At 54.9% G+C, this 14,990-nt stretch overlaps 4 protein-coding genes across 4 annotated transcripts; 1 reads left to right on the top strand and 3 right to left on the bottom strand.

Moving 5' to 3' along the window:
- Window positions 1–3,943: 3,943 nt before the first annotated feature.
- Window positions 3,944–6,157, bottom strand: CORC01_13471 (sterol esterase; the record flags this gene model as incomplete). Its single annotated transcript, XM_022625088.1, has 1 exon — window positions 3,944–6,157. The coding sequence occupies one exon, from the start codon at window positions 6,155–6,157 to the stop codon at window positions 3,944–3,946; it is 2,214 nt and encodes a 737-aa protein (XP_022468405.1).
- Window positions 6,158–6,345: 188 nt separating this feature from the next.
- On the bottom strand, window positions 6,346–6,579 carry CORC01_13470 (uncharacterized protein; the record flags this gene model as incomplete). Its single annotated transcript, XM_022625087.1, has 1 exon — window positions 6,346–6,579. A coding segment is annotated over one exon (234 nt), but the record flags the coding sequence as incomplete, so codon positions are not given.
- Window positions 6,580–8,640: 2,061 nt separating this feature from the next.
- CORC01_13469 (peroxisomal biogenesis factor 6) lies at window positions 8,641–13,004 on the top strand (the record flags this gene model as incomplete). The annotated part of the gene is made up of 3 exons (XM_022625086.1): window positions 8,641–8,821; window positions 8,884–12,265; window positions 12,350–13,004. The coding sequence occupies 3 exons, from the start codon at window positions 8,641–8,643 to the stop codon at window positions 13,002–13,004; spliced, it is 4,218 nt and encodes a 1,405-aa protein (XP_022468403.1).
- A 536-nt stretch (window positions 13,005–13,540) lies between these two features.
- Window positions 13,541–14,518, bottom strand: CORC01_13468 (ATP11 protein; the record flags this gene model as incomplete). The annotated part of the gene is made up of 1 exon (XM_022625085.1): window positions 13,541–14,518. One exon carries the CDS (start codon window positions 14,516–14,518, stop codon window positions 13,541–13,543), a length of 978 nt encoding a protein of 325 aa, XP_022468402.1.
- Between the last annotated feature and the right edge of the window lie 472 nt (window positions 14,519–14,990).

Genomic DNA, 14,990 nt, shown 5'->3' with positions numbered 1-14,990 from the left:
CGAGTGTTGTGACAGAGAAACTGGGGCTGCCAAGTTTCGACAGGTGCGCGCGCAGTGCGACGAATGGCGAGGAGCAGACGGTGGGTTTTGGCTTGTAACGCGACACGGGGGTCTCTTGAGGATGAGCAGATTCGGTTGTCGAAAAGCTCGTCGCTGCCGACAAAGTTTTCTCTCCTGTTGATCGTCGGCTCCATCGTCCTGGAGGGATAGGACGCATACGCTTATATATGTTTTGCATACGGCGGCACCACACACACGCACACAAACACACACACACACTTTCTCTCCCTCCTCCTGTCTCCGGCGCGCACACACGCATACAAGCACACAAGTTTACTTACATCTGACGGTCGACCCGCGTCTACATGCGGGCGACGAGACGCACAGGAGCCGTGCAGGGTGGCACTGAGCCTACGTACTTTTCGCCAACGTCTGGCTGGTTCCCGCGCACTTGGGTCAAGCCATTTTACCAGTTCAGCAGCACCATGGCATTGCGCCGCCCTCTTGGTGGGCCGACCTATGCTGCCCACCGCACCGCTTCTTCGCCATTGTTATGCGCATCATTGCAGGATGCTTGATCTGGGATCATTGAACGTTCTTCGCAAACCGCGTCTTGCTCCCTTCCTCCTCGTGCCGAGTGTACGTTTGCTGCGAGCCTCCTGGTCGCGGGCCCCTCCCCGACGGGAGACCTATGGAACGACCCTGTCGTTCAGGATGAGGCGAAGCCGAACTTGGCGCAACGACCAGCATACGGCTTCAGGACCGAGACCTGACACTGAGGCTTCACTCTTCTATATCGTTTCGAGAACAATCTCTGGCGCCACCTTTCTTTCGTCTTCTCACTAAAGCCAGCTGCAAGGTCGCTGTGCTCTCACTGACCTCGCTGCCTGGCTGTTGCCGTTCATTCTCTGAAGAGGCCCTATCCTCACTCTTCACATCAATCACCTGACGTAGTTGACTCAATAGCAGACCAGACCAAATAATGGGCTGTTCTGGCGTAATACCGTCGCGAATTTTTTCTGATGGAGGTGCATTAGTGGATCACAAGACAACTGAGTACCTGACCGAAAGCCCATTCCCACTCTGATACGCAGCACGGTGGAAACCCTTGCCCTTGGTCCGACGTGATATGGCCGGGGCCCGGCGGGGGGGAAGGACTTCCTGCAGCTTCTCAATTCAAGTTCGTTTTCTTCGACAAGGGGCGCGCCAGCCAGGTGACCTTTGGCTTTTGCCCGAATCCTCCCCTTTTCCCACGCGCAGCATTATCCGTACACGGAGTCTCTCTCAACCTGCCCTCCTCCATCTTTTCCACCAACGCAAAGTAGCAGCAGCAGAGGAAGCAACCAAATGTACGGCTATTACGAAGGAGACCAATGGACCTAGACTGTGTTACGTATTCCTACTACTTATATGACACCAGTCGTTAATGTCTGACATCTTCTTGGGGATATATCCTATTTAGCCACTAAAACAGCGGCTTATATGTTCGCGAGCAGTACGAGGGCTACGAGGTGAGTACACGGTAAAATCTGACAGCAGCGACTACCTTCACTAGAACCCGCAGCACGAGATAAGATGAGAGGATGTTGTGCAGATGGGCCCTGCTGCGAGTGCGACGGGCTCGCCTTGGAACACACGGCTATGCCAGGCACACGTTTGCGCAGCGGCACCCCCGGTTTCTGGGGGTTCAAGCAAAGATATCCACTCATTTCCCCTCCGGGCCTCCAGAGTCCAGAGTCAAGAAGTTGGCTAATCCTCTTGAGGCTTTCCAACGCCATTATGATGAGGGTCAGGCAAGGGGGGGTGCTGGGGGGGTAAGGTAAGCTGTCACTTTTCAACATTTGAGTTGGATTTCAGTGTGTGTGGATGGATGGAACGTTGTGCTCAAAGAGAGAAAAGATTTGCCGACTGCAACCACAATCAGCAATGCTTTCTGCTGCTACCAGGAAAGACTATGGATACTTATTGGTGCGGTTTTGGGAGACAAAAATCACTCATGGGCACACATGGCACGGCAAGGTCCTTACCCAAGCGACGTTCAACGGTGTCTCACGTTAAAGCGTTTTTTGCAAACTGCCATGCAGCAGCAGCCACCCCCACTTTGAGAACCATGCCGCTGGGATCTTTGAGGAGACTCTGACAGTCTTGACTCTTGACTGAATCGAGTGACAGGCCGGGGGGGCACAAAGGCTCGTGAGCGTGTTCGCGGATGCAGCACAGCGCCCATTGGTCCCGTAAATCTCAACTGTCATCCGTTCCCCCCCTTTTTCCCGCCTTTTGGAGGTCTATTCTATCCTCTGGGGAGGGCCGGAGGAGGGCCGGAGGGATCCTTGATGCCGAGGTTCATCAGAACGATGGATGATGGATACTTGAACTTATCGTAGTGAACACCTTGATCTTTGCCATTGGCCCTTTGGAAACTGTGTCATAGTGATGCTTTACCATGTGGGAACTACCCAGAGCTGTGACCGAATGCCCGAGAAGGTTTTGTTGATATGGCTGGTACATGGGAGGGACTCGCACTAGGTGGTATGTATATATACATATATAAATGTATTCCAGGAAAAGGGGGGGAGGGGGGCATACATAACCGTGGGACGTGAGTGAAGTCTTACTTTTCCCCAAATTCGACAGCGGTTGGGGAAGAAGGGTTACAAATACTTAATCTTTGTCTCTCTCTCTCTCTGCTTCTACGGTGAGCTGGCTCAGACTTGGGCCATCTCTGTCTTTAGTGGAGGGGAGGCAGACAAAACAACTCTGGTGTAGGGGGAAAAAAGATTGTCATTGCGAGATTTCCTTTGCTTTCACGCCCCATCAGGACGTTGTTCTTGGCCTGTCCCCCCCTCTTCCTCCTCTCCTTTCCGCCCCCTTTTTTTTCCTTGTAAAGAAGAAATGAAATCTTTTGCTTATGCTATCAAAGCAAACTCTGTATATTACCCTTCGCCCATCAGCTTTTATACTTGCCTCCCTACGTTTTGGCTTCACCATACGGAAAGACGATTTGGGAGAGGAGTAAAACGAGCAATCTTATTCAACTTTTGATTCTCGACTTTTGATGAGATGGAGATGACGATGCCCGGTTCGATGAGAGATGAGAGTAGAAAGACCTTTTTTAACTTTAAAAGTTTCTCCCATCTGCTGTTGCTTTCATGTGTTTAGCTAGGCTCCTTGAGTCGTCGTATCGAATACAGAGGCCATGATGGCCGTTGTTAAGTATCCCTAGGTAAGTTCACGGCGGCGGTGGGGATAAGAATCCCCTTTCCGCGGAGTGTTTGTTGGGGGTTTATGACGAGCTTTCTTTCTTCTGATCTATGGAGGACAAAGGGAGGATAGGACGATTTTCCCAAGGGGACGCACCCTTTCTTGAAGTGTGCTTCATCTTCAACACATGCTTACGCAAGAGAGAGAGAGAGAGAGAGAAAGAGAAGGGGGACTGCTTGTCAAGGAGTGATAAAATGTACATCTTGGGTCTGAGAGATGAGAGATGCTTCCAAGTTTTATTCTCATCTATTTCTTAATGGTAGTATCTGCCATTCCAGCGTCATCAACATATATGTATATCATGACTTCCTCGTCCCTAGTTGCCCAGGCACAAAGTGCTTGGTGAAAGCGCCAGCCAACATGTTCCCATCTCCATCCAAAAGCGTGAGGTCGTGTATGTATGCTTCTATTCAAATCTCTGGAAGCAGTAGTAAATCCCGCTTAATGAACTCGCTTATTACCATTACTCATAGGCATTTGTCTCGTTTCACCCAAGCCCCTAGTGCGTATTCCAATGCCCCAACACCGTTGACTCCTTCGCGATGCACGCTGCTCAAGGTACGATGTAGCCTAGTCCTCGCAAAAAGCCAAACCCCGTGTATCTATAATTCAAAGATGATGTCCCAAAAACAAACCAGGCGTATTTCGAGACCGCTACCGCTACCGCTGCTGCCTCCGACTCCTATTCGGTCTCGTCGCTGCTGGACTGGCTCTCCTCCAGACCCCCGTTGGCGGACTTGCGCGACGGCGGCGGCGGCGGCACCCACTGCTCGACCTCCTCGCACGCCACCGGCACCCGGCACGCGTCCCTGACATCGCACGTCTTCCACAGCACCTCACGCACCTCCCTAAATACCTGCTCCGGCGCGTCCATGGCCCAGATGACGTCGAGGTGCTCGTACTCGGGAATGACCTTGCTGTGCACCACGTTGACGTGCGGCTCGCGCCCGCGCTCGAACCGCCGGAGGAGCTTCTTGCCGTCCACGAGGTCGTCGCTGCCAGCGACCCAGAGGGCAAACGGGGGCGCCTGCTCGTTGTACCAGGCGGTGGACCCCTTTAGTCTGCGGACGTGGTCGTCCACGGTCCGCTGCGACATGAGGCCATCCGCGTCGTCGGCCCGGAGTGTGTGGTTGTCGTTGCTGTTATTGTCGTGCCCGTTGATGTTGTCCTCCTTCTCCTCGGCATGGACGTCTTCCTTTGTCGAGAGGATGCACTTGTGTCGCGCGAAGCACTCCCTCCCCAGCCACCAGCGCATCGACTCCGCGCTGACATAGACGGGTGCGAATTGGAACATGCGGTCCTTGAGACCGCGGTCCCACCTCGTGTCTGTCCAGTCGAAGAGGAAAGAGAAGACCTTGTAGCCGAGCCAGCCGTAGATCCTTGGGTGGAGCACCCGGTGCATCTCCATCATGAAGGGGATGAAGGCGTGGATGCCAAACATTAACCTAAACATGCCTGGCGTGATGATTCTCATGAACTTGAAGTACATCTTGCCAATCAGGGGCCCGGCGTAGGCAGCCGGCGCCAGCGCGCAGAAGACGGTCAGCTTCTCGCCGAGATCTGGCCGTTGCTCTTTGGCCAGTGCGACCAGCGTTTGGGTGGTGCCCTGTGAGTGGCAGATCAAACCAATCTTTTCGAACCCGGTCTCGTAGAGCACGCGCGATGTCAGCGCCGGTAGGTCAAAGACGCCCATCTGGCGGATGTTCCAGCACCACATTCTCGGGTCGGTGTACTTGAGCGAGGTGTGCTTGGGCTTGAAGCCGCATCGGTTGTTGCCCAGCCAGACGTCGTAGCCTGACTTGCACAGGTAGAACGCGAGCGAGTTCTCGTCATTTGTGCAGTACGCGCCGGAACTTTGCAGGAGACCGTGGATGAGCAGGACGGGGAATTTGCGCTTTTGGCTGGGGTCCTTGAGCTTCTTCTTTGAAGACTGGAAGACGTCGGGGCCTCTGTCGGACCTGTCATCCTCACTCATCCTTGTGTATTCCTTGGGGTCGTATACGTGCCAGAGGTCAATCAGGAAGCCGTCTTCGGTCTGCACCTCGATTTCCTCGACATCCAAACCAACGCGGCGAGCGTAGTAGCCGACGTCGCAGACGATCGGATCGGGACCCCCTTCCGTCGGAACGAATTCGTCGGCGACCTCGCTGACTTTTCCTAGCCTGTCGCTGGACTTGCTGCGCTTCCATTTCTTGTTCTCCTCTTTGCGAACCTTTTCTCTCCGTGCCTCTTCTTCGAAGAATGGCCTCTTTTTGTCGGGATTTTGCAGCGTCAGGCGGTAAAAGACCCTCGTGCATAGTGGCGGTATGCTGGTGAAGAGCGCGCCAAGCACGATCACCCCGAGAAAAGCCAGACTGAGGAAGAATGCCGAGACGCGGAAGACCAAGCATTGGAAATTGCGAAATAGTGACGGAGGCCCGTAGAGAGGTAGAGGCGGGAACAATGGGTTAGTGTGTGAGGGTGGTGTTTGGCGACGAAGAGACGCTTCGTCTGATTTCTGCATGGACTTTCCATTCGCATCGGTCGGTAGGGAGACAATCTTCTCTCGTTTCTCTGAAAGCACACCAGCGTTTGCAATCTTTCTATCCGTATCACTAGCCTCCCTGACCTTGGCCACAACAGTACCGTCTCGGAGTTCTTCCTTTAGAATGTTCAACTTATGCGCCTCTTGAAGTGGCACACCCGGCAGTCTCTTGCCGTCTGATGTGACTATGACAGGATCTTGAGGTGTCACAAAGCGGGCTTCGACAGCGACTTCGGAATCGTTGTCGTGACTTTCGCTCTTTTGGAGTGACAGTTTCTCGGCTTGCTGGGCAAACTCGATGGCAGTATGTGCGATGCCATTGTCGTGTATTCGGTCTCGACCGCGATCCGGCGATTCGGAAAAATTACCCATGTCTTTTTGGGGTACACGATGTAATGCGACAGCGGCGCAAAATTATGATCAGCGCCGCGAGAGTTGTAGAATTCGTTCTCGAAGGGATTGAAGCGCTGAAAGGGAGAGCGCCGTCGCTTTCTTCAGGCGACTGGAGGGAGGTATGAGGTGAAGTCTACAGAATGCTAATTGGGGTGGAATTTTGCGCGTCAGGTGCAGTTTTTACAGCCACTGATGGCATGAACAGGCATCACGGAGATGGTGTCGAGGCGGTCCAAAGCAGGGAAGCAAAAATGTAGATCCGGGACGAAAAAAGGGGAGGGGTGGCAGAGTAAATTGGGGATGTAGGGATATTCAAAGTAATGTCCTCCTATGGTAATTGGAAAGCAACTAAAACGGCACGAACGGTTGGCGGGTGGATGGAAAAGGGAGAGAGGCGAACTAGGAATATTGGAGACTAACAAAGATAAGGGGCAAGTTGCAGCCACCAAAAAGTTTTGCTCTCGATTGTTGATCAAGCGGTTTCACCGCAAGAATCGTGGTGTGATTGACGTTGATTTTGGTCCAGATGGAGTTCCATGGATACGGTCTGATGATGGCTGACAGTCTCGACTGTCAATATCACCTCAAAACATGAACGCGACAGCACACGGATACTTGGTACGCCTCGCATCCGAAGCAGAAAGTCCACGAGGCCCAGCCGCCGCCATCTGAAACTCTGTTTGGCGCCCCCCTCGGACATCTCCCTTCCCTGTCATTTCATTTCGCAACAACAGACCGAGAGCTGAGGCGCTGAAGAAGCCCGGACCAGCAGCTGCCGGCTGAGCCTTGAGGTCTCGGAAGCGTCGAGCCAGCCGATTGGAAAGAAGAGAGGCAGAGGATGCGGCTTGGACAGGGAGAAGCCCCGCTTGCGTCATCGCTGTGTGTGTTGTTCGGAGCATTTGCTCAAGGCCATGCCATGATTGGGCTGTGAAATTACTCGGGCAAAAAAGCATGTGACGATCCTGACACTCTTTTTTTTTTTTTTTTTTTTTTTTGAAATTAGCACTATTGATCTGTACACACAGCATCGATAACAGCATCAAGCCAGATGAATCCAGGTCTTCAACATGTCTATTGTGGGCACTTCGCAAATTAGGTAATGCAGCCGGGAAATGAAACCCTCGCGACTCGTCTGTCAATCGCCTTCTTTCGCTGGAGCTGCCATCGTGAAGTTCATAGTCAAGTGCGCCTTTCACGGACTCTACTGATCGTGCCTGATCATGGGGAAATCTTAATCATTCCAAGCATACGAAAAACGAGTACGAATGCTGGTAATGGTTGCTTAATGGGAAAATACAGGGCAACGGAGCCGGCAACAAGCAGGCGTCTGTCGTCATCAGGCTCGATACAGGATTAATTAGTTGCAACGACTCGTCGATTTTGGACTATTGCAACAGGTTCTGGAGTTGCCACCTTGCAAACACTGGTTGTGGTTCTATCGGGCTGAGGCTGTGTGTGTTGCAGTTCGGAGCCTCTTTGTCTCCATCGGCTGGGTCAGGGCGGGCCGTCTGAGTACCAGGTTTCCGCAAGGATGGGTATGTGTCGTCATCGTTGGTCGCCACGGCCAGACTCACACAAGCCGTGGATCAAGCAATGCATATACCGCTGCTTACCTTACCTCAAGGTCCTGAACGGAATTTTGGGGTTCATACAGAGTGCTGCTGCTGGTGCCAGCCCTTCTTGTCGCCGGTTGGAATATGCTGTTAGACACTTCCAGGTTCCAAGGCAAAATAACTTATTCGCTGGTCGCTTGAGTCCTTGTGCCGCGAGGACATAATGCCCATCCTTTGGCGCCAGCATGCAATCCCATATCTCAAAGGTGCTAGTTTCTTTGTCTGCTGGTTGTAGCACTGCTTCTTAGCTGGATTTTCATCATCAAATTCTTGATTGAAGCGGTAGCCGGAACTCACTCGGCATTCCAAAGTTTTAGGCCTCAAATTTCAATGGAAGTGACTTCTCGCCATCAGATTTTCCTGATGAACATTAGGATGTAACGTACAAGCCGTCGTATAAGCACTATTGGACATGAGATCGGAGGATATTCGGGTTTGACGCTCAACCCCGGATGCTTAGTCAGACTATTTTCTCCACATGGGCTTTTGACTCGACTTCGAGAGGCGGAGAGCGCCTGAGCTGCCCTCAGCGGGGACGCCATGAGGTTGGCTGCAGCTGGCAGCGCGCCAATGCCGAGGCCTAGAGACATCCCCAAGCCGAAGCTAGCGGTCCAGGGACCATAGCTTAGCCGTAAGGTAGCTTGTCAACGCGGAGATCGCGACATGGTCTCATGAACCTACGACTGTTGATACGTTCGACATCAATTGATTGTGAATTCTGCATCTGGCCTCCGTTGTTTCCTGTAACATACGGGCTCACAGTACTCTGTGCCCCTTTCTCCGTGCGATGCGCATCTGAACAGCGCTTGAACCCATCGCACTGCGCACAACCGCCTTCCGAACAACAGGATGACTACCTCGGAGCTCACGCCGCCTTCTCAGGCGAGAAGAAACAAGAGAGCGCGACGACGCCGACAAGACAAGCCAGCATTATCGGCTAGGTTGATTCTCGACGACCACAACGTGAGGGGAGATGTGGGCATTCTGTCCGAGGACCTATTTGCAGACCTATTCCCCCATCTCCGCAACGGTAAGAATGCGCCTATCGCAAGCGGTCTCGCACATGCAGCTGCTGATTCTGTCGACGCGCAGTGCCCTCTCACGAAGATGGTTTCGAAGACATTCACCACGTTGCTATCGCTCCTTGGGAACCGAGCCCTACCCCGACCGAAACCGCCTGGACCGTAGTACCCGTGATCAAATCCTCGGCTCTCAAACCCTCAACCGTCCAGTTCTCCCCCTCGTCCTTGTCGCTGCAGAACTTTGCCACCATACTCCAACAACATGCGCCTTCGAAGCTCTCGAGCAATAGCCGCAGCGGCATCGAGATCCAGGTACTCGACGTAGTCACGCTCTCGCTCGATACAGTATACGTGAGCCTGGAGAGCGAACTGACGAGGCGCTTGGAGCAGGGCGAAGGCACCTTTTATCGCGATCACCCAAGCAATGGCAATGGCAAAGGGTCTGTGGCTTCGGATGCTTCCGAAGATCGCCTTATCTCGGCCTTGCGTGTAGCATTGGGCAGTCTGAAGGTCCTTCACTCCGGTGACCTCTTCCCTCTCCCGCTACCGCCGCACCCTGTCACCCACATCCCCCCGAACCCCGGCAAGATTATGCTTTGTGAGCCTGTCAGTCAGGGAGTCCTGTCCGAGAGCACGAAAATCATCCTGTTGCGAGGTCGAGTACACACAAAGCGCGGCCAGGTCGCTCCTTCGATTCCCCCGAACCGAAGCCTGAATGGCGTCCCGGAGGACGAGGAGGACGATACGGCCAATGATCAATTCTACTCGGCTGCCGAAGACCGGTACAAGACTGACGCGGCGAACACAGACATAGACTCCGTGACGGAGACGGAGGAGTCGGAGCTTTCGGGTATCGAGCAGGATGACGACCTCTCCGACGATTCCATGGACGACATGATTTCTCTGCAGGCGCCAACGCTGCCTACAACTGCGGCGAGTGGAGTTTCCACAATGCAGCCCGGGACTCCGATGACCATTGGGAGGGGGCGAAAAACCAATGGAATCGCAACTCCCGCCTCTGTGTTTTCCAATTTCACCGCGACTACGGCGCGCCCAGACCGGCCTCGAGGACGACTTTTCAAGGCGCAAGGGCTGGTTCGGACTATTCCCGTGGACCTTCTCCACCCCAAACCGGCACCGGAAGACGACGATGAAGCTAGGATCTTTGTAGATATAACTTCCTTATCCAAGATTGGCTGCTTCTCGGGAGACTGGGTCCGTGTCGAGGCCGCAGAAGAGCCTCCCACGAATGGCTTCGGTGCGTTTGGTCTCGGCAGCTTTACATCGCTCGAGCCGGTCGAATCCAGCTGGCGGCCTGTAAGAGTATACGGCCTTCCAGAGGGGTATACCCAGCGTCCAGTCACGCGGATACCAAGCGCCAAACATGGCGAACGCAAGCTATCGTTCTTCGAGTCTCAGCTCCAGAAACCCAGTAGTCCGGCCGCTTATATTTCTCCAATCTTGCTAGCCAACCTCGATGAACCCTCGTATCTCCGGCTATCACCTATCAAACGAGGGACGTACCAAGGGAAGGGGACGCTTCCCAAGTTTACAAGCGCATCGCGACCTCCATATGCCCGCGACATCACAATTCAGCATGTCCGCTCGCCTGTGACTGCGGAACGCGCCTATCAGTCGGCGGTGCTAGGTGGTCTCAAGCGGTATTTTGCCCAAAAGATTCGACTAGTGCGGACAGGCGATCTCATTGCCGTGCCCATCGATACGCAGCTGGGAAAAGCTCTCCAAGAGCAGCCCAGCGGAAGCAATGGATCAGAGGTTGATGACGTGATGGCTCTGTCAAAAGAAGGATCATCGAGATGCGATCAAGTGGCATGGTTCAAGGTTGGGCACATTCAGATTGCAAAGTCTGATGCCGACGACGACCAGTCTGAGGAGTTGTGGGGAGGGGTCGCATGCATCGACAGCTCGTCCGTCGCTATGCATGGCTCTGGGTTCGCCACGAACCGAATACCTGCAACCAAGTCCAATACCTGGCCTTACTACCTGGGTGTCAAGAGAATGCCCTCGAAAGTGCCGACTGCTTCAGCACTGACGTTCCCTGACCAAGACCAGCGTTACATATCAACTTTGCGGCGGCGTCTGCGAGAGTTACTTGCTGCAGCCACCAGTCCCAGAGCAGTCCATCTCAAAATGCCGCCTGTTGCAATCCTGGTGACTGCCACCCACCGCAACATAGGAAAGGCAACTGTTGCATCGGACGCTTGTTCAGACATTGGCCTGCATACGTACTCGATCGATGCCTATGACATCCTCAGCGAAGCGGGGACAAGCGGCAGTGATGTAAAGACGGAGGGTCTCTTGCGAACCAGGGCCGAAAGAGCGATGAGCTGTGGCCCAGAAACCACGGCATTGCTAATCCGGCATGTTGAGGCCTTGACAGCAGACCGCATGGTTTCAACGATGAAGGAGATTTTGCAGGACACAAGGGTCTTGATTGCGACAACCAGCGACGTCGACAAGGTGCCAGATGGAGTTCGTGGCCTTTTTAGCCACGAACTTGAAATGGGCGCCCCTGACGAAGCTGAGCGTGAAGGCATTTTGAGGGCCATTATCGAGGACCGTGGCGTCAATCTGGACCCCGAAATTGACCTCAATGCCATAGCTCTGAAGACCGCGGCGCTGGTGGCCGGTGATCTCGTAGACGTGGTTGATCGAGCACTTATCGCACAGCGACTGAGGCTTGAGCAGATCTCTTCAACGGCAGAATCCACTGGACAGGACGTGACAGTTCGCGACCTTCAGGTTGCCGGTGGACCGATGGCGCGTTGCGTCACCAAGAGCGACTTTGAAGTCGCAGTCGAAGCCGCACGAAAGAATTTTGCAGGCGCCATCGGAGCGCCCAAGATTCCAAACGTCACGTGGGACGACGTCGGCGGTCTGACCAACGTCAAGGACGCGGTGACGGAAACCATCCAGCTACCGCTGGAGAGGCCCGAACTGTTCGCCAAGGGCATGAAGAAGAGGTCGGGTATCCTATTCTACGGGCCCCCCGGTACCGGAAAGACCTTGTTGGCCAAGGCCATTGCAACGGAGTACAGCCTGAACTTCTTCAGCGTCAAAGGGCCCGAGCTGCTCAACATGTACATTGGTGAGTCAGAAGCCAACGTAAGACGCGTCTTCCAGCGTGCCAGAGATGCTCGCCCTTGCGTCGTCTTCTTTGACGAGTTGGACTCGGTGGCGCCGAAGCGTGGAAACCAGGGGGACAGCGGCGGCGTCATGGACCGCATCGTTTCGCAACTCCTCGCCGAATTGGACGGCATGTCGGGAGGCGATGACACCAGCGGCGGCGTCTTCGTCATCGGCGCCACGAACAGACCCGACCTGCTCGATGCCGCTCTTCTCCGTCCCGGACGCTTCGACAAAATGCTTTATCTCGGGGTGTCAGACACCCACGACAAGCAGCGCACGATCCTGGAGGCCCTCACCCGAAAGTAAGAAAGCCACCCCCCTTCTCCTTCCTGGCACAGAGGCCGGCTTTACGCATGGTACATGCTGACACTTTTTCAACCCCCCAGATTCACTCTCCATCCCGCAGTGTCTCTGCAAGCCGTCGCGGACCGTCTGCCCTTCACCTACACGGGAGCCGACTTTTACGCCCTCTGCAGCGACGCGATGCTCAAGGCCGTCACGCGGCAGGCCGCTGCCGTCGACGAAAAGATCCGCGAGATCAACGCAGAGAGGCCGCAGGGCCCCATCTCGACGGCGTACTTTTTCGACCATCACGCCACGCCGGAGGACATTGCCGTCATGGTCACCGAGGAGGATTTCATGAACGCACATAACGAGCTCGTGCCGAGTGTCAGCGCGGGCGAGCTGGCGCACTACGAAAGTGTGAGAGCCAGCTTTGAGGGGTCGCCAGAGAAGCAACAGCCGCAGCCGCAGCCGCAGCCGCAGCAGCAACGGCCCACGGCGGTGGCGGCCGGTGGGAATAGGGCGGTGTCTGGGTCTTCGGTCGTGTCGAGGGCCAGTTCCAAGGGAAAGGGGAAGGCGATTGCTCCCGCGTCGTCTAAGGGTAAGGGGAAAGCCCTGGCTCTGGACAGCGACGACGACAACGACGAGTACGGATCCGAGGGTGATGGGGCTTTGACAAATGGCAAGGGGAAGGGAAAAGGCAAGGCCGTTGCTGGATTTCAGGATGGGACGGCTAGTGATGATGAGGGATTGTACTAAGGATTCAAACAAAACAAATGTCGGGCTGTTGGCGTAGCATCTTTGAAATGTGTACATGGAACGTTGAAATGACTTTGTCTGCATGGAAAGAAACATTGCCGAGGCCGAAGTGACGCTGTCGAGAGCTTGATATCGCCTCGACGAGCTTGTAAGACCTAGAGGCTAGGATCAGTGGCCAAACTGGTTCCCCCAATTGACCGAGATAGGCATGTATTTATGCTATTCATTATTCCCACAAACACCACAAGAGAGGCAAGACTGTCTTTCAGGCATACGAGTTGACTGTAGTATATGTTTTTTTTGTGGTTCTACATGTCCTGCCGGACTATATGTACAAGAGCCTCCTTTTTTTTTCTCGGAAGCGCTCACGCTCTATAAGAGTAGAACGGGTAGGCGAGACCAGCCTGGGACGGGTACAATCCCAAGCACCAACATCGTACATCACCTTTCAAGGCGCGAATCGAGATTTGATACCACCCCTTTCCTCCCCTTCACCAACCCAACCCACCCAGAAAAGCCTCCCAGACTCACAACACTCAGCTAATCCGCTCCGCCTCCTCCATGAGCTTCTCGACGCTAAACCTCTCGTCGCCCAGCCGGAACCACTCGAGCAGCTTCCTTCTCTCCTCCGCTCTCTCTTTGCCTTCAGCCTCGCCGTAGAACCGCTGCAGGCAGAGAACGAGCCACTGCGCGTGCGACGTCTTGACCCCGCGGTCCTCAAGGCACTTGCCCTGCATCAGCACGAGGCCCCTCTCGGCTGCCAGGTCCGTGTGGTGCGTAATAGTCGTGTGCGGCTGCGCGTACTCGCCGCGCGCCTTGAACTCGGCCAGCTGCGTAAACATGACGGTCGCGGTGAGGGAGGCGGCGTCAAAGACCCACTGCAGAAAGTGGATCTCGGCGCCCTGGGACTCGTGCGGGACGGGGAGGATGAATTGGGGGTTCTGGCGGGCGAGGGATTCCATTTGCGCGTAGGTCGTGGCGGGGATCACGGCGCAGAGGGAGGTTGGGTCCGAGGCGTGGCGGAGGCGCCAGATGGCGGTGAGTTCCTTGTCGGGCAGCTCGCGCACTTTGGGAAGGTCGAGGATCTCATGGAGGGGTTTGACGCCGTTGCCCGAGGAGGAGGAGGACCCGGGGATCGGGGTGGCCGTTTGTTTTGTCTGGGTCTGGGTGTCTGTCTCGCTCGTTGCCGTCGCCGTCGTCGGTATCGCCGTGGGAGCGGGCTCGTCATTGAGGAGGTGGTCTAGCCCCGGCACCGAGAGGGCGTCCTTCTTCTTCTGCTCCTGGATCTTGTCGGCGTAGGCGGCCTTGAGCTCGTCAATGTTGGAGACGCCCTCCTGCTGGGCCTTGCGCTCGAGCTTGGCGCGGTACTTTTCGACGACGGCGCGGGGCTGCTGGGTCGTGGCGAGGAAGCGGGCATCATGGACCTGCGCCCAGCGGCGCTGGTTCGAGGCGCGGAAGGCGCGTCCCGAGGTGGTGACTAGGTGCCGTAGGGCCGGGATGCGGCAGGAAGCCATGGTTGAATGTGTGTGTGTGTATGTGTTTGTGTGCGGGCGTCGCAATGTGTCGTCGAGAGTGGATAGCTATGTAGTTCTCGTAGGATTCGTATGCGAAGGCACCGAGGGCCGTGGATGCTGTGGGTGTGTTGGAAAGTGATGTTAGTAGTGGTGATGTCGATGTTAAATGGTAGTTTTTTTTCTGGGGTGGATGTCACTTGCAGACGCAGCGTCTTCAATTGCAGAGCTCCTGTGGGTCCCGGATATATGGGGCCGGTTTTCGGCACAGCCAGAATGCCGATCACGGGCTAGCTGCGCCGGGCTTCTGCTTCTTTTGATCTGAACACGGAGCTTCCGGTGATTTGTAAGAGCCTTTTTCTTCGTTGAATTTACCTTGGAATTGCAAACACAGTCGAGGCCCATCTTATGCTACCCCTGTGTAGACTCTTGCGCATCTTTAGTCAACTATTGCATGGTTACATCACGATCTCCA

This window comes from Colletotrichum orchidophilum, assembly GCF_001831195.1.
Source record: "Colletotrichum orchidophilum strain IMI 309357 chromosome Unknown Scaffold_194.1, whole genome shotgun sequence".
Classification (NCBI taxonomy): domain Eukaryota; kingdom Fungi; phylum Ascomycota; class Sordariomycetes; order Glomerellales; family Glomerellaceae; genus Colletotrichum; species Colletotrichum orchidophilum.
This window is presented reverse-complemented; position numbering and strand designations above follow the sequence as displayed.